Source organism: Ceratotherium simum, chromosome 7 (assembly GCF_057802395.1).
Source record: "Ceratotherium simum simum isolate JZ-2026a chromosome 7, ASM5780239v1, whole genome shotgun sequence".
Classification (NCBI taxonomy): domain Eukaryota; kingdom Metazoa; phylum Chordata; class Mammalia; order Perissodactyla; family Rhinocerotidae; genus Ceratotherium; species Ceratotherium simum.
This window is the reverse complement of record NC_141906.1, coordinates 68,583,208-68,607,167: the sequence shown is the minus strand read 5'-3', so window position 1 is coordinate 68,607,167 and position 23,960 is coordinate 68,583,208. Positions and strand designations below refer to the sequence as shown.

General features: G+C 43.7%; 1 protein-coding gene across 1 annotated transcript in view; it reads left to right on the top strand.

Moving 5' to 3' along the window:
* Positions 1-19,135, top strand: part of SMIM35 (small integral membrane protein 35) — a 34,642-nt gene extending 15,507 nt beyond the window's left edge. Inside the window, 4 exon segments of the mRNA XM_087434088.1 lie at positions 16,775-16,852; positions 16,855-17,038; positions 18,076-18,109; positions 19,036-19,135. Coding sequence (XP_087290214.1) covers positions 16,775-16,852; positions 16,855-17,038; positions 18,076-18,109; positions 19,036-19,135 — 396 coding nt within the window.
* Positions 19,136-23,960: the final 4,825 nt, after the last annotated feature.

Genomic DNA, 23,960 nt, shown 5'->3' with positions numbered 1-23,960 from the left:
GTCAGTTGATCTCCTTATGCTGTCGTGCTAGAATTTTATCTCTCTGGCTCCTTTTTTTTTTTGAACAACCTTAAAGAAGTTATTACATAGCTCCTGGACCAAGGCAATAAAATCCTGTTTGGCCCAGTCTAGTTTCCTAATTAACTGAATATAAGCCTCAATACTATATGCCTTCCACCAAAGCTACCTGTTGAATTGTCTGGATGTTTGGATTACTTATTCCCTGTATTCCATGGCAAAGATAATAATTACCCAAATTGAAGTCACCATCTTCTCTTGCCTCCCAACTGGCATTCCTGCCTCTATTTTTGCTCACTTCTAATTTATTCTACACATGGCAGTCAGAGTGGTTTTTACAAAGAGCACATTTGGTCATAACATTACATCACTTAAAAGCTTGAGTGGTTTCCTATTGTTCTTACAATAAAGTACAAAATCTTTTACATGGACTACAAGATCTTATTCATCTCTTCCACTTCTTCTCATGCCTCTATCTCTCTCTGCCCACTTCCTGCTCCACCCCTCCCCTCTTCCCCACACCAACATATACTCTAGTCTCACACTAGGCTTTCAAATTTTTACTGTGCATATAGCATGCTCTGTCCTATTTCAGGCCCTTTGCACACGTTGTTCTCTTTGCCTTAAATGCCGTTCTTAACTTCTTCTGATTCAGGTCTTGCTTAGATGTGACCTCCTCTGAGAAGCCTTTTCTAACCTCCCAGAATAGTTCAGTTCCCCCTGTTCTAATAACAATCTGACACCCTGTACTTCTTCATAGAATGTATGTTTTTGATCAATAGGTTACTAGGATGATTATCTATTTAACATACCTCTCCCCGTAGAACACGGACACATGAGAGCAGAGGTCCTGTCTGCCTTGACAACTCTATGCCCAGTGTCTATTGCAAGACCTGGCACAGAGCTGGAACTCCATAAATACTCATTGAGTGTGGGAATAAATGCTGTCTGAATCATAGAAAGCTCGCTTGTGTGAGTGGTCCTTGAGCTCTACTTAAAACCGATGTGGAACCAGAGGGAAAGTTGTAAATTTCAGAGGAAAACTCCTCGCTACTTATATTCATAACTACAGCCTGGTCTTACTGACAGCCTAATGGACACATATTCCAAAGGAAGTTTCACTGACAGCTCCACCCTTTGGCTAATGTTGTGATAAGGTGGTTGGCTCCTTTCTTAGGATTCTTATGATGAATATCTTGGTGCATATAGAAAATAGTCATTTCCCTCTTACTTTTACCCTTGACATTGTGGTCTCTGAGCCTGTTTTAACCCATATTTGGAATTGTGAAATCGGGAATATAGATCGAGACAGCAATGATTTTTTTAAAAAAAGTCATCATCATCAACAACAACAACGATTACTACTATTAATATTTATTAAGTGTTTTCTTTGTGGTAGACATATATTATTTCAAAGAAACCTATAATAATTCCAAGTGGCAGGTACTTTTATTTCCATTTCATAGGTAAATAAGCCGAGTTTGGGAGAGATTAAATACCTCGCTCAAAGGCACATTGTAAGTAAATGGTAAAGTTGAGATTAAAACTCATGTTTGTTTGGTACCAGCACCTAAACTCTTAACTTCTGTTCTATATTGCCAAGGGATTCTAGAATTCTGTAAGTGATTTCTTGCTGTCTGACAGTCTTCTGAAACTTCAAGTAAACTCATCTGAACTGCTTGTTGAAACTTTCATCTTTAAGTGCCTTGAGAGAAGGAGCCTTCTGTTTTCATCTCTGATCAAGGGATCGTTGCAAACTAAAATCTCTTTTAACCGTGCCATGTTTGAGTAAATGTGATTCTTGCTCTAGGTTTTCTTGATTTTGTGAGGACACTGTCAGGAGGCCAAACAACAACAACAATAACAGTAGGAAAAGCCCCTTGACTGTAACAGTAAGGCAGCACAGAGAGAAATATGGACGAGAACACACAGGGTTTATCAAATCTAAATCCTATTTAAACTTATTACCTCCAAAATCTTTACATTTGGAAAATGCTTGTCAAATGTCTTAGAACCAGCAGGAGGGTAGATTTAAAAACGTATTCCACAGGGTGAGGTTTGGTGGTAGAAGTAGTGGAGCATAGACCTAAATTAATCAATGAGAGTCTTCTTTTCTCAGCAACATGGTCCTGAGATAACTGCCTTGACGCCTGTGTGTTCTAGAATCCTTGCTAATTGGTAGCCAAGAACAATTCCTCATATACATTTTTAAATTAAAAAGCCTAAATTAAATAAAACACCAGGTAAAGACTTTTGGCTACAAAAATTGTTCAAAACTTGATTTAATAATATCTGATCCTTGTCAACCTTTTACCCTAACTATAGACAGAAAAATACATTTTTAAATGTGTGTGCATGCAAATGTTTAACATTATTCATTAGTTTTTTTTGAGTGCATAAAAATATAAAGAAAAACAAAAATGGCACATAATTTCACTTTCCAGAAAACTCCTATTGTTTTTTTTAAAAATTAGACTAATATATGTACCTGATAATAACATTTAAACCATGCATGAAGATATAAAATGAAAAATAAAAGCTCCTTCCCACCACCACCCCGTCCCTCTGTCAGATCACTGCATTATTGCTCTTCTGCATCTGTCCAGAAAAACTGTGTGTGTGTGTGTATATATATATATATATATATGTATCAAAATATATATTCTTTTTTTTGTGTGTGTGAGGAGGACTAGCCCTGAGCTAACATCTGATGCCAATCTTCTCCTTTTCTTCTTGAGGAAGATTGGTCCTGGGCTAACATCCATACCCATCTTCCTCTACTTTATATGGGACGCTGCCCCAGCATCGCTTAACAAGCGGTGCACCGCTGCGCGCCCGGGATCCGAACCTGCGAACCATGGGCCGCCGAAGTGGAGTGCGCACACTTAACCGCTGTGCCACTAGGCCGGCCCCCAAAATATATACTCTTTTGAAAAGTATACAAGAAAGATAGTATAATATATCCGTTTAAACTTTGCTTTTTCATTTATACAATGTCTTGGAGATTTTGTAAACCAGTAAATAGAGACCAATTGCAATTTATTTTTTATTTTATTTTTTTTTTTTAAAGATTTTATTTATTTATTTTTTCCCCCCAAAGCCCCAGTAGATAGTTGTGTGTCATAGCTGCACATCCTTCTAGTTGCTGTATGTGGGACGCGGCCTCAGCATGGCCGGAGAAGCAGCGCGTCGGTGCGAGCCCGGGATCCGAACCCGGGTCGCCAGCAGCGGAGCGCGCTCACTTAACCACCAAGCCACGGGGCCGGCCCCGCAATTGCAATTTAAAAATTATTAAATTTTATTTTGAAATGATTACAAACTTATAGAAAAGTTGGAACTATGTTAAAAAAAGTACACCAAAACTTTTTTCCCTGAATGATTTGAGAGTGTTACTGACCTGATACCCCATCACACCTGAATACCCTAGAGTATGTTTCCTACAAAGACATTTCCCTACTACATAACCATGATATAATGATCAGAATCAGAAAATTAATATCAATACATTACTTCCGTCTAATCCTCAGATTATTCAAGTTTTGTCAATTGCCCCAGTAATGGCTTTTATAGCAAAAGTATCCGGTTCAGAATCAGGGTTGCATTTAGTTGTCATGTGTTTTTAGTCGGCTTCAGTCTGGAATAGTTCCTCCATCTTCTCTTGAAATTCATGACCTTTACACTTGAAGATTGCAGGCCAACTATTCCTTAAATGCCCTCAGTCTGGGTTTATATGATGTCTCTTCATGATTAGACTCAGGTTCTGCATCTTTGGCAGGAATGCTGCAGAAGTGATGCTGTGTTCTTCTCATGGCATGCTATCAGGAGGCACACCATTTGTGTTTGTCTCATTACTGATGATGTTCACTTTGATCACTCGATTATGGTGGTGTTTACCAGGCTTCCTCTTTACAGTTACTCTTTTTTCTCTTTGTAATTAGTAAGTATTTTGTGGGGAGGGACTTTGAAACTATGTAAATATACCAATATGCACTAAACTTTTAAATAATAGGTTAATTAATTAATATCTGCATGGATTTATGGTTTTTATTTATTCAGTGGGTTGTTACTGCTATTATTTATTTTGATGCTCAAATTGTCATGATTTGGCCAATAAAGTTGGCTTAAATGTCCTTTTGATATGCCCCCATTATTTGATAGGCCTTTCTTTTTTGGGGGGAGGGAGGTAAAAGAAGATTTTCAGGTTCATCTTGTATTTTCCCTGCCAGTCCTGTAATCAGCCCATTATTCAAGTAGCCCTGGTTTCTTGGAGCGGAAAATGGTATTTAGAAGCCAAGATCTTGGCAGTAGGTGTGTTCATTGATATTGGGGCGTTGTTGCTCCCAAGCCCTCCTAGAGGACAGAGCTACGTACATACATGTCCAAGTTTATTTCATATATCTATTTATATAGGTAGAAAACCTGAATTCACACCAAGAACTCCAATCCATGATAACACCACAGGGTTTATTCTAGGTTTGTCCCTTTTTGTATTTGTAAGTCCTTTGTCCAAGGGTGAGAAATATGGCTTCCATAATTCTTAACATATTTACTTATTTGATTAACCCCCTGTACATAATCATCTCCTATCTCTGCTGTCTCCTTTCCAGCACTGATGCCCTTATCACCTGGCTTGGGATCTGACCCCTCACACTGGGCTGCCCCATCCTGGCTTTTCTCCTCACCCCATGCAGGCTCTGACCCTGTGCCAGGCCACTCTTCCAGGGGATATCCTCTTCCCCCTTGCTTGGCCTTGACTCCCCTTGCTGGGCCATCCTCCCCAACCCTGCCATGAATGCCTTCCTCATCCCACTCAGGCTCTCATTCCACATGCCAGACCACTCCTCCACAGATACCCTCCTCACCATGTTAGACCTCACTTCCCACGTGGGTTCCCTCCTCTCTCCACTTATCCCTGACTCCTCACCCCAGGCAGCCCCTCCTCATGGACACCCTCCTCACCCCACTGGGAACTAGACCCTTGCACTGAGCAGCTTTCCTCCCTGGACCCCCTCGTCACCCTGCTCAGGGCCACCATGGTGCCACTCTCCCCACCAACTGCAGTTGGGACCAAAAACCACACGTACATATTCTATTCCTTAAGCTCTTTCATATTTGAGAATGTCTGCCTATTGTCTTTATATTTGAACATCTTGGCTGGATAAAATATTTTTGGGGTTTCACCTTTTTTTTGGAACTTTGTAGACATTGCTCCAGTGTCTCGTGGCACTAAGTTTCTGTGAAGAAGTCTGAGGTCATCCTAAATTATGTTGCATCCCCCCTACACTTCCCCCAGGAGATTTTTATATTTCTGCCTGGACAATCGGCATCCAGTAAGGAAACAGAAACCACACCAGGTATTTTAACAGAGAGAATTTATTATAGAGAATTGTTAACTGAAAAGGCAGATTGAGAACGCTAAGGTATCATGGAGGTAGCAATTGCAAGAAGCAGCTACTACGCTTAGGACTGGGGGAACAAAGAGAAGAACTTTGAAGCATTAAAACATAGATCTTGGAGGAGAGCCTCAGACCTCTGGGGGAGGGCACTGTGGCGGTCTGGTGCTCATGTTTCTGGAGGGCGGGTGGGAGTATGAGATTGGTTTTAAGAATTTGGAAAAACTGCAAGCTAGACCCAACAGCTTGTAGAAGAAACTGCTGGGGTAAGAAAGAAGCAATGGGTTATGCTGACAGCAGTAGAAAATCCACAGGAAGGCAATAGGAAGCAGATAGGACAGAGCAAGTCCACTCTTTATCCTCCAGCATTTCCGTCTCCCTCTGCCATCCCCTTTTGGTAGAACCTCCCCCAGTTGGCAGGGGAGAAATGTGGTTTGCAGAGTCCCACCTGCAGCATCACAAAGTTGAATATAGAGGGTGGGCTTGAAGTGGAGAAACAATAGCTTAATAACTGAAACAACGCTTTGATAGAATATATCTTGGTTTTGAGTATTTTGAATCAAATTTTCCTAAAAGCTGATATACTCTTGATCTGCAGATGCCATCTACCTCTCATTTCAGGGAAATTCTCTTATATCTTTGAAAACATTTTCTATTTAATTTATTGGTTTCTCTACTCCGGGTTGCCAATTTTCCTCAGGTTGGATTATCTTTGTCTGTCTTGCGTAACTATTAGCTTTTTCACTAATTGCTTTAATCTCTCTGTGTTCTTCTTCCCTGTCTTCTGTGCTTATCTCAAGCTTTTTCTCTCTGTCAGTTATTTAGTTTTTAATGATATCTATTCTATTCCTTGCAATTTCTGTTGAACGTATTATCTCCATAATGATATTATGTTGTCCTCAATTTGGTTCCTTAATCTTTCTTTTCCTGTAAACTTCCTTTTTTTTTCCCCCCAAAGCCCCAGTAGATAGTTGTATGTCATAGTTGCACATCCTTCTAGGTGCTGTATGTGGGACGCGGCCTCAGCATGGCTGGAGAAGCAGTGTGTTGGTGTGCGCCCGGGATCCAAACCCGGGCTGCCAGTAGCGCAACGCGCGCACTTAACCGCTAAGCCACCAGGGCTAACCTTCCTTTATTTTAATGTATGTTTTTAATAAGTGGTTCTAGAGAGTGAAGCAATTTTGAAGAATTTCCTTCTGTTGTTTGAGTCATATTTTGTTCTGGGTTGGGGTCTTTTGCATTTGGTTTTATTTGTATATTTATGCTGCACTTTGCTTGTGTGGTTGCTATGCCGTTTATTTGGGCAGCTAAGTCTAGGCATTCTATTTGTCTGACATATTGATGACTGACTGTATTCTCTTGCCTCTTGATTCTATTTTCAACAAGGGAAATTACAGTTTTCACCCTGCATTGCAAACTACACACCCATTAATTTCTTCTTCTTCTCCTCTCAATTCCCTCTTCTGCCTTCTCCTCCCCAGCCTCCTGACTCGCATCTTCCCTCTACTTTGTTCGCAGATTCTTCTTTTCCTCTTCCATCTTCTTGTCTTTCTTCTTCATCATTCTAAGTAAACTTTATGCCAGTTTTCTTCTTTACAAACTAAAGACGAGTTTCCTAGGTCAATATTTTATATAAGGACAAGCGTAAGCTTGTTTGTAAAATCAGTTTGTACAGGTTTTTTATGGGGTTTTGATGGAATTAAGATAATATTTTGGCCATATCCAGAAATACTGAAATCCTACCATAGACCTCACAAAATCTTTGGAGGAGATGTACAAAAAGAAACAGGGGACAAGGGAAAGATAAAGCAACATTATAGCAAAGGTCTTGTGTCTCAAGTTCCCACAGGCTCAAGCAATGACCAAGGCTAAAGACCCTTGGGGCATTTTTTTCTTCTCATTAGCCCAAATCCCAATCCTGAATCTTACCACATTCTGGCCTGCAAGGGCAAGAAACTGTCGTAATGAGAGTGCCTGAGCATAAATGAAGGGGGCATGACGGCGAGACTGGTTCCCTACTGCTCCAGACCTGGAAAAGGAGGAAGTGAAATAGAAGAGCCACAACTATGAACTTTTAACACACATTGACCTAGCCCACTAGCAAGCTTGAGCCAATCAGCATGACTCAGGGGAGGCAGTGAAGCAAGGAGGGAAAGGGGACGTAAAAGGGTGGTCTTGAATGCATCTCTTCCCCTAGAGCCCCTTGGTCCTCTGTGAGATCAGGACTAATAAAAGATCACAGTTATACTGACTCCTCATTAACCTTTGACTATAAGGCTGCTGATCCCTACACAAAATCTGCATCTTAATGGTAAGACTGGGAGTTGAAAGAAATGACTCCCCCTGCCCCAGACCAAATAACAACTATGAGTGGCATAAAATAGGATTCCCATTTTGAACAACCTCATTTTTAACAAACATCTTAGTGATTCGAAACTGCTTTTGGATAATGTGGATGTATGCCTCCCTGCTGTAGATAACGGAAGTATAAGTTTGCTTTTGTGAGCTGATGCTAATGGGTGTATTGAATTAGGGGTGGGGGTAGCATCAGTAATCAGTTAATACTGTTATCTAACTACTGACACAAAGAAGTTTCATATAAACTATTCTAAAACTGATATCATTGTTTTGGAGATGACATCTAAAATTTATTTGATTTCTGTCTAATAACTTTATAGAGCAAGTCATTTTAAACAAAAGGATAGTGGAAAGGGCATGGGCACTGGAGCCAGAAAGAACTGGGTTCTTGCTGTGGCCCTGGCATGTAGACCTCTGTGGATCTGGGTGATTATTTAACTTCTATGAGCTCTATTGATAGTTCCTTTAAACTGTATAATGGTGGCAATAATATTGCAGCCTAAAAGAGTAAAAACTAACTTAAGCAAAAAAATGTGATACTAGAGTTTTTTGGACTCACATACCTGACAGTCTATTTGAAAAATCTGGGAGAATTTTTACCTATAGCACCATCTTTGGGATCAATGTTAATTTATTGACATTTTCTTAAACTTGAATTTTGTGGAGAGGAAACAGCTATCATTATCAGTTTACCATAAATTCATAGTGACTGAGACTTACATAAAACCTGCATTGTACATTCTTTTTTTTTTTTTTTTTTTTTGTGAGGAAGGTCAGCCCTGAGCTAACATCCATGCTAATCCTCCTCTTTTTGCTGAGGAAGACCGGCTCTGAGATAACTTCTATTGCCAATCCTCCTCCTTTTTTCCCCCAAAGCCCCAGTAGATAGTTGTATGTCATAGTTGCACATCCTTCTAGTTGCTGTATGTGGGACACCGCCACAGCATGGCCTGACAAGCGTTGTGTCAGTGCACGCCCGGGATCTGAACCCAGGCCGCCGGTAGGGGAGCGCACGCACTTAACCGCTAAGCCACAGGGCTGGCCCAAACCTGCATTTTAATGTATCGGATTTGGTAGAAATATTATTTCCCTATGTAAAATCCCAGGAAAGGATTCTCTGTTCATCTTTAATTATTCTTATAGTTGAGGTATCCTAAAACTGGGGAAAACTCTGGCTGTGCCTGAAGATTGGTCCACCTCTGCACAGGCATTACACAGGAGAGAAAAAGGGTAAACCTTATCAATTTCCACTAAGAAAATACACCCTAACTTGTTCATCTGCTTTGTTTAGTTCTAAACATTTGCCTTTACTCTTTATAAGCAATACAGAAAACACACACTTCAAACTCTTGCCGGAGACCATACCGTTGTCCTATATATTTTCCAACTTACACATACACTCTAGTTGAAAAGAGTGATTCTTATGGAGGGTTGGGTGAAAGGAAATGTAGTCCTTCCCTCTCTAAGGATAGTCTAGGCTTTCCTTGAAGTAATGGAAAAGAAAAGTTATGCTATCAACAATGGGTACCAGAATTTCTCATAGGGAAGGAAATGTATTTTTTTTTTGTTTATTTTTTTATTTAGTGTGTGTGTGTGTGTGTGTGTGTGTGTGTGTGTGTGTAAGATCAGCCCTGAGCTAACATTCATGCCAATCCTCCTCTTTTTGCTGAGGAAGACTGGCCCTGAGCTAAAATCCATGCCCATCTTCCTCCACTTTATGTGGGACGCCGCCACAGCATGGCCTGACAAGCGGTGTGTCAGTGCACTCCCGGGATCCGAACCCGGGCTGCCAGCAGTGGAGTGCTCGCACTTAACCGCTATGCCACAGGGCCGGCCCTGGAAATGTATTTTTTAAATAAATAATTTGATGGATTCTTCAAGTTTGGAAAATTTTTGGCTATATCTCTTCAAATATTTTTTCTGTCCTCCTCTTCTCCTTCGAAAACTCAAATTACCCACGTACTAGGTTGCTTGAAGTTGTCCCACACCTTACGGATGCTGTTGTCATTTGTTTTATTCTTTTTTTCTCTGTATTATTTTATTTTGGATAGTTTCTATTGCTATATCTTCAAGGGAACTACTTTTTTTCTTCTGTAATGTCTAATCTGCTGTTAATCCCATCTAATATATTTTTTATCTTAGACATTGTGGTTTTCATTTCTAGAAATATGATTTGGGTCTTTTTTATGTATATATATTTTTTCCTCCCCAAAGCCCCAGTGCATAGTTGTATATTCTAGCTGCGAGTCCTTCTAGTTCTTCTATGTGAGCCACCACCACAGCATTGCTGTGATCAAATAACAACTGACAGATGAGTGGTGTGGTTCTGTGACTGGGAACTGAAGCCAGGTCACCAAAGCGGAATGTGCCAAATTTTAACTGCTAGGCCATCAGGGCTGGCTCATCTTTTTTATATCTTGAATGTCTCTACCCAACTTTTGAACGTATGGAATACAGTTATAATAACTACTTTAATGTCTTTGCCAATTCTAACATCCTTGTCAGTTCTGGCTTGGTTTCAATTGATTAATTATTCTCCTCATTACGGGTTGTGTTTCTCTGCTTTTCTGCATGCCTGGTAATCTTTCATTGGATGCCAGGCATTGTGAATTTTACCTTGTTGAATGCTGGATATTTTTGATTTCCTATAAATATTTTGGGAAGCAGTTAAGGTACTTAGAAGTAGTTTGATCCCTTCTGGTCTTGCTTTTATGATTTGTTGGGTGGGTCCAGAGCAGTGCTCAGTCTAAGGCTAATTATTCCCCACTATGAGGCAAGACTTTCCTGAGTTCTCTATCCAGTGCTCTGTGAATTCTGAGTATTTCCAGTCTGGCTTATGGGAACAAGCACTGTACTCTGCTCTATTTGAATGCCAGACACTGTTCCTGCTAATTCTTTCAGATGGCTCTCTCTCGACTTCAGATAGTTTATTCACACATACACACTGATCTATGCCTTACTGAATGCTTGAGGGGGACCTTCTGCACATCTCTGGGCTTCTCTCTCTGAGCAGTGCTCACCTCTGTCCTGTGAACTCCAGCTGCATTTGTCTCCCTGGACTGTCTCCTCAACCCATATTTTTTGATATGTTGTATTTTCAATATCATTTGGTTCTAAAGTATCTTCTAATTTCTCTTGTGATGTCTTCTTTTACCCATGAGGTATTTAGAAATGTGTTGTTTAATTTCTAAATATTGGGAAATTTTCCATATTTTTTTTGGTTTTCATTTCCAATATAATTCTGTGGTCAGGGAATATACTCCATAAAATTTTAATCTTTTAAAATTTATTAAGACTTGTTTTGTGGTTTAGCATATGATTTATTTTGATTAATGCTCCATGTGTACTTGAAAAGAATGTGTACGTAGCAGATGTTGGATACAGTGTTCTATAAATGTCTACTGGGTCAAGTTGGCTGGTAGTGTTGTTCATATCTTCCGTATCCTTACTGATTTCATGCTCCATCAATTACTGAGAGAGGAGTTAAATTTGCTAATGATAATTGTGGATTTGTTTAGTTTTCTTTCAGTTCTATCCGTTTTTCCATCTTATATTTTATAAATGAATAATGATGGTGCATGCACATTTAGGATTGCTATTTTCTTTTGATAAATCAGCCCTTTTATCATTATGAAATATCCTTCTTTATCCTTGGTAATATTTATTGTTCTGAAATCTACTTTGTCTGATATAAATGTAACTACTTCAGCTTTCTTTTGATTAGCTTTTGCATGGTATATCTTTATTTATCCTTTACATTTAACTTATATATGACTGTGGTAAGTTAAAGATACATATTATAAACCCTAGAAGAACCAATAAAAAAATAAAGCAAAGAGGTATAGCAAATAATGTGAAATTAAATGACATGATGGAAAATTTTGACAAATAATTAGAAATTATGAAAAAGAATTAAATAGAAATTCTGGGAATGAAAAATACAATAACTGAAATTAAGAACACAAAGGATGGTTTAATAGCAGATTAGATACAGCTGAAGACAGAATTAGTCAACTAGAAAATAGGCCAGAAAAAATATCCAAGACTAAAGGTCAGAATGACGAAAGTTTGAAAAAATGCAAAAGACAATTTTATTGTTAACATTAAATTTTTAAACTGAATTTTCAATAGCATTCACAATAATCTCAGATGTTTTACCTTCTACAGACTGAGCTTCCAAAAGCTTTACTTTGACTTCATGAATTAGATGAAAACACTGAGCCATTATTGAAATTAATTTAACCGTTACTCTCTTTTGTTATAAAAAGTATCAGCCATGATGCTATAACCAAAATTTGTCTTAATAAACAGTAAAAAGAAAAACACGTCATTCCATATATTTGGAAACTAAAAAGGCACTGCCAAAGAATTCATGGGTTAAAGAGGAAATCCCAGTAGAAATTACAAAACATTTAGATGAGACAAAGGTAAAAATATTACATATCAAACCTTACAGAATGAAGCTAAAGTGATACTAGGGGTAAATTTAGAGCATTAAATATATATATATATATCAAAATGCACTATACTGGAAGTTCTAATCAATACAATAAGACAAGAAAAATAAATTTAGAAATAAGTAGAAGAGACTAAATTGCCCTCATTTATGGACAATATGATAGTCTACATATCCAAGAGAAACCACAGAACAACTATTAGAATGAAAGATTTCAGCAACATTGCTAGACTTAAGACCAATATACACAAAACAAGTGCCTATTCACAGTAGCAACAACACTATAAAGTTCCTAAGAATAAATCTAACGAGAGGTATGTAAAACCTTTAAGGGGGAAATTATAAAAATTATGACGGCCTATAAAAGATGATTCCCCAAATTAAAATATATGCCATATTTATAAATTTGAAGATTCTATGTAACAAATATATCAGTTTCGTCCAAATGAACCTAAAAATCCACTGTAATCCTAATCAATATTTTAATAAGGATTTTCACTGATCTTGAAAAGCTGATTCTGAAATTCACATGAAAAAGCAAAGTATCCAGAATAACTAATATGTTTTTGAGGGAGACTAGGTGCAGTGTTTATTTTACCAGCTATCAAGATTTATTATGAGACCATAGTAACTAAGATAATTTAGGAGTGGTATAGTGTTAGACATTTAGACCAAGAGACAATAGACAGCCCAGAAAAAGAAGATACATATATGTAAAACTTGATATATGAAAGTGGTGGCAATGAAGATAATGGGAGGAAAGTATAGAAAATTAACTTTCTGTATAAAAATTAGATCATTTTCTTATAACATATACAAAAATGAATCCCAGGTAGACTAGTGTCCTAAATTTGAAAAACAAAACTTTAAAACTTTTAGAAGAAAATTAAGGAGTCTACCTTGAAGTAGGGATGGATTTCTTATATAAGATTTTAAAAGCTACAAATATGGATAAATTTAACTGAAATAAAAGTTAAAATTCTGCTTATAAAAGACACCATAAGCAAAATTAAAGGACACGCCAAAGCCAAAGACTTCAGGCGACCCCTTTGCAGACATCTCTCTGGAACTCTCTCTGGGCAGGCCCTCTTCCCGGTGTTTTGTCCTGTAAATTTGAACTGTGTGGGTCTCCTGGATGCCAAGTTCTTTCTCCTCAGCGCAGACTGCTGGACTCTCTTCTGCTCCCACCTCCTTGTAAGGTGAGTGGGAAACACCCCAGGCAGTAAGCCAGGCGGGCATAGAGCGCACCGCATTTCACTTCCTTCTTCCGGGATCACCCTCTCGCGCTACCTTTCTCCATAATTTAACCTATTTTTTCTGGTTTTCTAGTTATCTCAGCTGGGAGAGTAAATCTGGTCTCCATTATTTTACTGGGGCCGGAAGTGGAAGTAATCTTAGTATCATTTTTATAAAGTTTTGAACATGTAAAACAATGCTATATATTTATATAGTTCATGGGAAAAAATGAAATAATAGTATAAAAACCATGCATAGGGAAGCTAAACACCAAATTTAGGAGAATAGTTACTTAGAGGGAGAGGCGGGAGAGGACTATTTTGAAATTGAGATACTTAATAAGCAAGAATGGCAAAATTTTAGAATTCTTTGAAGATTGGTACGTGGATGTTCATCACGTCACTCTGTGTACTTTCTGTGTGCATGAAATATCTTATAATAAAAATTTAAAGGTATACAAAAGGGAGGATAGGTAAAGAATATTAGTTAAAGGAGCCTCTTAGAAAGATAAAGAGGTAAATAGAGTAATTAAATGTGTCTGCAAGCCACCGAAGCCAGAGGCATCATTAGGGGTGGGAAAAAATGGTAGCAAACAGGATAGTGCAACTGCTTCTCTCTCAAGCTGCATTTCTAGAAGGGCTGTGATTCCCCTGCTGGTGTTTTCCTCCTGGTACTTTCTACTCCTGGTCAGACTTTTCTTTGATGAAACCCTTCAAAACCCCAGCTTCCACAAACACCACAAATACTAATACCTCACCTTGTTGAGTCATCCTTCCACTCACCCCGGGGTTACTACCCCTAGTTCTTGAAGACTTGAGCTCTTGGGCCACTGTTGTGCTCTTTCTTATTCACACAGATGATCTCTCTCTGACTTGAGCCTCTCAGTTTCTGGCACTACTTTCCCCCAATGATCATCTCTCGCTTGGGTTTTTGCAGTAGCCTCCTGACGGGTCTCCTCCTTCATCATCATCCCCTACCACGCCTATTCTTACAGTAGCAGCCAGCGTGATCCTTTTAAAACATTGGATCATGTCACTTCTCTGCTCAAAATCCTCTCATGACTCCCTACCTTGCTCAGAGAAAAACTCAAACTTCCCTTATCACTTTCAAAACACGGCTTTATGTGGCTCCTGACCCCGTCTCTTGCAGCTCTCCTGCTCATCACTCAGGGCTCCTTGATGCTCCTGGAACCTGCTTGGCATGCTTGTGCCTCAGCTGTACCTGCTGCTCCCTCTGCCTAGAACATTTTCGCTCTAGCAGTCTACACGCCTTGTTCTTTCTCTCACCTCCTTCAGGGCTTTCTCCTCAATTGTCACATTTTCCACGAAGCGTTCCCTGACTGCTGTATTTAAAACTGTACTCTCATCCCCACAGTGCGTTCTCTCTCTTGCTCTCCTTTCTTTCTTTCTCCCTTGCATGTATCACCTTCCAATATACTATATAATTTATTTCTTTATTTTGTTTATTGTCTGCTTCCCTCCGCCAGAATATAATCTCCATGAGGACAGGGATTTTTATGTTTTACTTATTGCTGTAATACAAGTGCCTAGAATAGTGCCTGGCACAGAGAAGATGCCATTGGTGGCTTTGGGGATCCCTGTTTCCTCCTTTTCTTGGGGACTTAAGGAATGGGGGAGGGGTGCATAGTCCCTGATGCCATCTGCTCACACTGCAACCCATGGCAATGGCCATCAGCTGAACTGGGTTTTGAGCATCAGCCATGCAGGGTGCTGCAGAGGTCTCCCTAGAACCCAGCTGTATGACTCCTTCAGGTCTGGAGAGCCTCTGCGTGACTTCCCTACCCCTCTTTGGGACACAGAAATCATTTGGTTGCTCCCATGCCATGAGAGAGCACAACAACTCTTCAAAGCTGAGGCTCCATCGGCCAAGGTGCTCCGTGTAACTATTCTTACTGGGCTTTTGTTGTCTCTCTGGGGCCCAGTCCAGCTCTCAGATCCTACAGATCTATCTGGGAATTCTATTGCCTCCCTGGAACTTAACTTTGGATCAAGGAACAAGGACTTTCTCTCTGGAACCCACTGACATCTTTTCAATGTTTCCCAGTGCTTTTTCTTCATCTCTCTTATCTCGCTTTCTCCCTTCCCTCTCGGGCTGGAGATATCTTCCCTAGTACGGTGAGGAGGATAATCTTGCTTTTGCTCAACTCTTGTCTATGTTGTGAATCCTTTCCATTTCTCTAAGGGCCTGGACTTTTGAAATCTAGAACTAGGAGGATAGACCCTTTCTCTCTGCATTTTGCTGTCACATTCTCTTCCCTGAGTAGACAATAACCTGGCTGCTTACATGAGGAGAAGGGCCAAGGGGCATGGGAGAGGGAAAGGCTTGCATGGCGGGAATTGTGAAATATTTTAAAAATACAGTCACACCGTTGATAATAATGACAACAACAATAATGACATAATTAACAACTACTGAACACTTGGTGTATGCCAGCTCCTTCCTGAATGCTTTATATGGCATTTCCATTAATCTTCACAACAACTCTATGTGTATTTATTATTATGCTTATTTTCCATAAAAGCAAACTGAAGTCTAGTGAGGGAAAGGGATTTGCTTTCCCTCACACATTTTTCACATTTTGCAAATGATAGACCTGGGTTTCGGACACAAGCCTGCTGTGCCAAGGGCAGTGCTTCACCACTGCACCTCCTGGCCTCTTGGCAACACCCCTGGAGCCTCAGGACACCAGGCCATATACAGATAGGGAATCACTTTATTCTTCTGTGCTCCTGGCAGCTCATCCAGCAGGAGTGGGGCTGGCCCTCCTCTTCCTTCCCTGCCCTGCCCTCCACGGTGCTCCCATGGTCAGCCTCTTCCTGCAAACCTGGTTTCCCTCTCTGCTTCTGCTTCAGGCCTGTCTCATCGCCCTGCAGGTTTCCAATCTCTGTGTCTCTTTTGGTTTGGCTTTACAAATAAAATATAAATTTAGTTAAGAGCTCATACCACAAAAAGGGAAGAAACGATAAAGATATAAGCATCAAACGGAGCCCAAGGGTTAACACTCTGCCACTGGGTATGCAGGCTTCAGGGGGAGGGTCCTGTGGATCTGCTCTTGGGACCCTCCAGGCCGCCCTTCCTGACCACCAGGCTTCACACTCAGGAGAGACCTCCCGGGCTCTCCCCCAAACAGCAGCGCCTTTTCCAATGAGTAGAAGCCTGTGGCTTCAAGAAGGCCTCCCAGCTCCAAACTATCTCTATTGTCAGAGGACTATTACTTTGGATAAACAAGCTCACTATAAAAAATCAGATATCAGACATTCACGTCTTAGTATGGCTTAGCTCAACTAGCTAGCTCAGAGCAAGATTCTTGGGGGACAGTCATTTTGGTGGCAGTGGGGAAGGAGGAGAGGAAATTTGGAACATGGTGCAGGTCAGTTGGTGTAGGGGGCTGTGAGAGGGCTCTGGGCAGCTGGGTGAAGGAGGCTATGTCTCTCTGCAGGTGAGGACTCCATCAGCACCTTGGGCCTGATCCTTGGCGTGGGGCTAACACTGCTGCTCGTGTCCATCCTGGGCTACAGCCTGGCCAAGTGGTACCAGCGTGGGTACTGCTGGGAGGGTGAGTAAACACTGGACCCTATTGCCTCAGCTCTGCTCAACCCCTTCCCTCCAGTAGCAGTTAGCAAGGCCGGGTGGGGCTGCAAAGTCTTTAGCGTGGAGTCATGCAAAAATATTTCCTGTGGTGGCTGCAGTGGTTGAAGACTTGAGTGGGTGGCTGAGCGCTAGAGGTAGTGGGGGTGGGGTATTGGGGCCTTTACTGAGAGAGTGGGGGCTCCTCCCACCCCAGCAAGCACCCAGCTTCCTCTTTCCTCAGAGCCTACAGGAGTCCATCCTCGAGGCCTGTGTGGGCCTCGAGGCCAAGGGCAATGGGCCAGACAGGCCAAGCTCCAAGTGTCCCCCACTCTGGCTCCCTGTGCATCTCTTCCCCTGCCTGTGGGTCTTAGGGCCCTCTCCTAAGCTTGCTGATGCTTCAGCTCCAAGGGGAGTCCCTTGGAATTTGCTGTGGTTCTCTCAACTCTGATCCATATCTGCACTTCCCATAGGACCCAGGAGAGCTGGGAGGGCGTGCTGGAATGCTGAGAGATAGAGAACATTTCCTGGATCTGCAATTAACTTCAACAGCTTCCATGAATGTTTGTGGAGCACCTACTAAGTGCCAATGCACTTTTGTCTAATATGATTTTCTTTAAAATTCCATGTGAGGATGAAATTCTTAGTCTCCATTTTTTATGGATGAGAATGTGAAGCTAAAGTCACGGGGTTGGAAAGTGGTGGAGTCCAGATTCAGGCCCAGGTCTTCTGCTGGGCTCCAAGCTAGGACTGCCTCCTTCCTAGGGTAATCAGTGCCCTTAATGGAGGGAACCTCAGTGGCAGGATCTGCCCCCAAAAAGCTGGTGATTCTGTCTGGGAAGATGGGGTGCACCCATGGGTGTGGGGCAGGAAGCAGGCTTGGGACCCTCCCACAGCATCCTGAGGCCCAGCCCAGTCACCCCACTCCTCCCTGACAGGGGTGAGGGAGCACCAGATGTTTCCAGAAGAGTGATGGGCAGCTCTCCCTGGGAGGACTAACTCTCTCTTTTTGGATTGTCTTCCTAGGGCCTAATTTTGTCTTCAACTTGTACCAAATCCGGTGAGTAGATTCAAGGCAGATCTGAGTGGGGTGGGGGCGGGGGGTTAGTTATGCTTGAGAAAAAATCAAAGATAGAGCCAAAACTTACTGCTTCCCTTCCCTGTCTCCTCTCCATACCCCTAAGCAAACAAGGGAAAACGAAGGAGTGAGAGTCCATTTAGAAAGTTGCGTGAATAAAAACTTGAACTTGGACAGGACCATGTAAGACCCTGATGACAGTGATCTTAACATTCACCCCCAGGCGGGGACCATCCATCTGTCCATTCATTCATTCACTCATCATTCATCATCTACTCATCGTTTATTCAGTGAGGATCTATTGTAACAGGTATTGTGGATTAGTTTCTAAGGGTTCAAAGATAAGTGAGCATAGTCTGTCTTCAAGCATTTCACTATCTATGGTGGACACAGGCCTGATTACAAATAATATAATGTCGGGCACAATATGGTGTCAAAAGAGAGGAGCAAATGAAGACAATCAGGGATTCAGGGAGTGAGAGTCAGAAAGTTCTCTTGGGGGGCCACTCTGTGGCCTAGGGGTTAAGTTCAGTGTGCTCCACTTCAGCTGCCCAGGTTTGGTTCCCAGGCGTAGACATACACCACTCGACGGCGGCTATGCTGTGGTGGTGACCCACATACAAAATAGAGGAAGATTGGCACAGATGTTAGCTCAGGACGAATCCTCCTCAGCAAAAGAAAGAAAGAAAGAAAGAAAGGTCCTCTTGGGGTAAGTCATCTTATCCACACACTGCCTCAGGGCAGGCCTGCTCCTTGTCTGGCCCAGGTAACTCCTATTCTGGAAGATAAGTCAGTGAGTCAGTGAGTCACTGCCCGGAAGTTCTTCCCATGCTCTGGTCAAGGAGTTGGGCAACCAGGGAGAGGCCAGATTCTCAGCCCCGATAACTTGGTTGGATCATTTTTCTCAGGAACCTGAAGGAGCTGGAGATAGGTCCACCTTTCACCATCAGTGGCCACATCAGCAGCCCAGATGGTGTCTACATGAAGTTCTCCGACAGGCTAGTCTGATGGGGGAGCATCAGCCTCTGGAGTCCCAGAAAGGTGAGTGGAAGTTTGGTGAGCTCCTGAGTGAGTTTGATGTCTCAGTAGGTCCTCAGAGACTCCAGGCACCCAAGCCTAGCACCAAGGACTGCTTGGAACCCAGAGTGAAGGCCTGGGGTCCTGCTGTCCCCACCTCCTGCCGGCAGGGGGCTGCTCCTTTTCCACTTGTCCACCGAATCCATGTCCTGTCTTTCTTTCCTGGAGAGGTTCTATTTCTAATCATATGGAAGCTTCTAGAATAGAGTTTTCTATCTCAACCCTTTGCTCTGAGATGAAGGTTTCAGATGGCCACCCTCTCCAAGAAGTGTCACTCTAGAGCTTTGTTTCTGAACTTTCTAAGCTCAGGAGCCACCCGTGCTTCATGGCTGGCTGACCCTCTGGTTACACCTTCCCTCCCCCTGCCTTCAAGCCCATCCTTTCTCCACATTGCAGTTGCTCTTTCCGATCCAAACATTTTCTCCCTCCAGCCATCCTGCATGGGACCTCAGTTTCTCATCTCCTCCCCAGAGAACACCACACTCAGCTTCTCCACGTGTTCCCCCCTCTGTCGCTCTCTTCTTGTTCAGGAGAAGCCTCGCCAGATGCGATGGTTTAGAGGAATCCTTCCCAAGCCTCATCTCTTTCTGAATCTCCCTTTTCTTTTTCTGCAGGAGGAGGCTCCTGGCTCAGCACCTGCCCCTCCCGGGCTCCCCTGGGCTGCCTTCACCTCCCTGGGTCTTCAAGGCCTGGGCTGGCCCCTTATTGTGGACGATGAGGAGTCTTCTCTGAGTACACCACCAGCCTGTGGCATGAGAGTCCCCAGGAGAGTCAGGCCTCTAGGGACAGAGTCTGGCAAAGTAGCAGTGGCTTTCTCACAGAAACAAAAGGGGCGGGCCATTCTCCAGGGAGGAAGGACTGGTTCCCAGGAAGCCCCTGAGCCTGTGGGACAAGTTCCAGGTGTCCTGGAGAGCGAAGCCCTCCCAGCTCAGCCCAGTGTGCACAGGGCCTGGAGACTCTAGAGGGAGCTCTACTTGGGAGCTCTGCTTCCTTTTGCAGGGCTGACACCAGGGACCAGAAAACCAGTCATATCTTCAATAGGCAAAGTCATGTGGGAGTGGAGGTGATTCCGGACACTATTTTTAACCTTCCTACTGGAAGCCAACTTCCGCTAAGAGCTGAAGGCTGAGCTTGGGCCTTTACTCTGCCTTGCCCCACTCTGTGCTTGGTTCTGGCTCTTTCAACCCTTTCCCCCCAACCCTGCCATGCCCTCCCACACCACTGTCCACCACCTGGATCTGTTCTCCCTGCTGCTGACCAGCCTCAGTGCCTCCCAATTTTGAGGGCAGTGCTGAGAACAGTCTAGAAACATGTTCTTGTTTTTAGGCTCCTGCGATGGGGTGGGCAAGGAGGGGAGGCAGTGTGGGAGAGCTCTATCTCCCAATGTTCTGCATTTCCTGTGCAAGGCCTGCCTTGTGACAGGGAAGGTGGACCAGAAAAGGTGGGAATGGGAGAGAGGAACCCAGGCTAGACTCAGGAAACAAGAAAATGCACAAGGGAAATCGAGAACCAAGTATAGCTTGGTGGACAGCAGAACAGTTTGCCTCGTGAGTCATCACTTCTTCCTCTGGTCTGTGCCTACTAGACCTGAGGTGGAGCCCGCACTGGGATGGCAGTTTAGTAGGCACTTAATGTAGAGTTGTTCAATCCAGAGAGGCTGAGTTCCTGGGGCAGCTGTGGGTGGAGCAGGGCCTGAGAGGGGCCCTGCCACTGCGGAGACCTGCAGCTAGAACTACCAGCTACTAGTCTCCCTGCCAATGTCCTGGCAACAAGGCCAACAAGATGCAGGGGCCCAGGAGAGTGACAGGCAAGGAGGAGGGACTTCATATTCTCTGTCTTCCTATCCTCTCTTTCCTGAGGCCTGGTTTCTTTCTTGCTTTGGGTTCTAGCAGATTGCAGAGGAGGGAAGGAAGGAGAGGGGCTTACCAGCTCCTACCCCCTCACTTCTTGCCAGGGTCTGCGGGCCATTCTCCCAGCATAGCCAGGCTCTGACTTCATAAACCAAATCTCTGGATTTGGAGGTCTTCAAATGGGCCCCAACTCTTCTATCCTTGAGTAGGTGGGAGTTTGGATCCCTTCCTTCCTTGAAGGCCTTTTGGGAGAGGAGGGGGAGGGGAGATGGGCTGACTTTGGCATCCTTCCTTGGATTTCAGCTCTGGGGCTGGGCCCCATTCGTTAGCCCATGGGGTGTCCAGCCTAAATAAAACTCTCAACTATGCCCTGCTCAGTGTGGATTCTGGATCTGCAGCCCACACAGGGCTGCCCCAGTCCCTTGGAAGTGCTCAGGACTCAGAGGCCTTGGGGAAACTTGAAAGGAGGATGGGGCCCAAGGCCCAGGTGATCCTGGTGCCAGGTTTGGTGGCATCATGTAAGGAGATGGACAGCTGCCAAGGTCTTGGAGAGTGGAGGGTATTTCCCATCCTTGGGAGCGGAACTGAGACTGGGCTACTTCCTCTTTCCAGGTCCTCTGACGTGTTCCCTGTCTCCTCTGCCTCCCCCTCCTTTTCCTGACTTCTGCAGTCCTACTGGCCAGCACAGCTTTCTTTACCCTTGGGCCCCAGGCCCCACCCTAGGACTCTACATGTTTCCGCTGAGGGCCCTAAAGTGGCAGATTCCAGCTTGTTCAGAAGTGATTAGGGAGCAGGTGTCTAGAAATCTGGCTACAGATCTGGCTGGGCAGGGCCCTGGCTGGACACCCAGACCTGTGGCCGTGCCAGGGCCTACCCCAGAACCTCCCTCTCCTCCCCTTACCCATTCTTCATTCCAATGGCCCCAAGAGCCAGGAGGGCGTCACGAGAGCCAGCAGCTCTATGGGCAGGCCACTCCTGGTCCCTCTGCCACACTGTTCCTCTTGGGCGCCTTTGCCAGGGCTGTTCTCCTGCCTGGAATGCCTTCTCTCTCCACCACACCACCCCGCCCAGCCACATCTAGTCTCTATGGTGGGCTCAAGTCTCTTCTGTCCTGTGGCTTCCCTCCGGACTCCGGACTCGATGCCACTCATTTTGATCCTAATTGTAGATGGCCATGTTTCTTCCATTTCTGCTGTTCCCCAACCAGCCTGAGCCCTTTGGGGGCAGGGTTATGTCCTATAGGTCTTTAGTAACTGCTAAAAGTGGAGGAGCACATAGGAGGTGCTCAATAAATGCCTGCTGAGGGGCCAGCCCCGTGGCTTAGCAGTTAAGTGCGCGTGCTCCGCTGCTGGTGGCCAGGGTTCGGATCCCGGGCGCGCACTGTCGCACTGCTTGTCCGGCCATGCTGAGGCCGCGTCCCACATACAGCAACTAGAAGGATGTGCAACTATGACATACAGCTATCTACTGGGGCTTTGGGGAGAAAAATCAGGAGGATTGGCAATAGATGTTAGCTCAGAGCTGATCTTCCTCACAAAAAAATAAATAAATAAATAAATGCCTGCTGGGTAGAGAAGAAACACCCAGTATGGCCACAGAAGGCTGACTTGTCTTAGAGAAAGATGCCCAGGTGACCAGAGGAGGAGCAGAAACTGCTTGCACAATACACAGTCAACAAAGTATAATGCATTTCCATACATGTTACTGCATCTTGAGCCTTGTGGCAACCTTGTGGCATGGGAATTATAATTGGCCCCATTTTACATATGGGGAGACTGAGACTCAGAGAGCTAGCATGCTTTGCCTAAGGCTGCACAGCCAGCTACCGACTGCACTGGAGCCTGAGTAGAATCTGAGGCCTCACAGATGCAGCCTGACCTCAGGGCTTAGTGGGATGGGGATTGAGCACTGTAGAAGAGGGTCTGGTCTTGACCTCCCCTGCCATGCTGTGTGGCCATGGGCTAGTCACTTCACCAGCCTGGGCATATATTTCATCATCCAGAAATTGAGGGATTGGACTACTTCTCCAAGGCTCCTCTCTTTTACTTGGAGGAGAAAAAGAGTCATGTCTGTTTTTGTTTAAAAAGCATCTCTGTATTCTCAGTGTTTAGTGCAGGACCAGGCACACAGTAGGTATTCAACAGACGAAAGATACAAGTACAAAGTGTAGTTATAACTTTCTGACTTAGGAGGTGGCAGTAGAAAGGTGACTGTGGCAGTTCCTTTAGACCATGGATGGTCTAGGATCCTAAATATTACTCAGCCTTTCTTTGACCTTGGGTAAGTCTGACCAGCATCCCAGACTAGACCATTTCCAACCAAACCCTTCTTTGCCAGGAAGGGGAACACTAACACTTGCTGAGTGCATATTAGTGCAGGACAAGGGCTCCATGTGACCAGTCTCACTTCATCCTCACAGCCTCACTGGTGAGGAAACAGAGGCTCAGAGTCTGATGAAATGATTTGCTTAAGGCCAGGCGACAGTGTCTTTTTCTTTATAAGCCTTTGTCACCCACCTGTAGCCTCTGTCCAAGCTAGCAGCTTCCCCGAGCTCCCTGCCCCCGAAGGAAGGAGGCTCCTCTCTCTGGTCTCTAATCTCTTTTCCGGGTCCCCTGGGGTAGTGCAAAGGGCTTCTCAGACACCTGGGCTCCCCAGGCCCTGTCCTCAGCTCTGAGCTTCTCATTGACCCATTCTCATTCTTCCTTTTATTTTTTACACCCCCTTTGGCCTTCACATCAACAAATTCTGCCCATTCTTTATGCCAGTTCAATTTTCACTTCTCCAGGGAGGCTTCTTCAAGACCTGTGGATCTCTCTGGCTTCCATAACCTAATTATTGATTATTCCCTTGTATTCATTCATCCATGCAGCTTCTATAATATGCCAAGAACTGTGCTAGGCACCGTG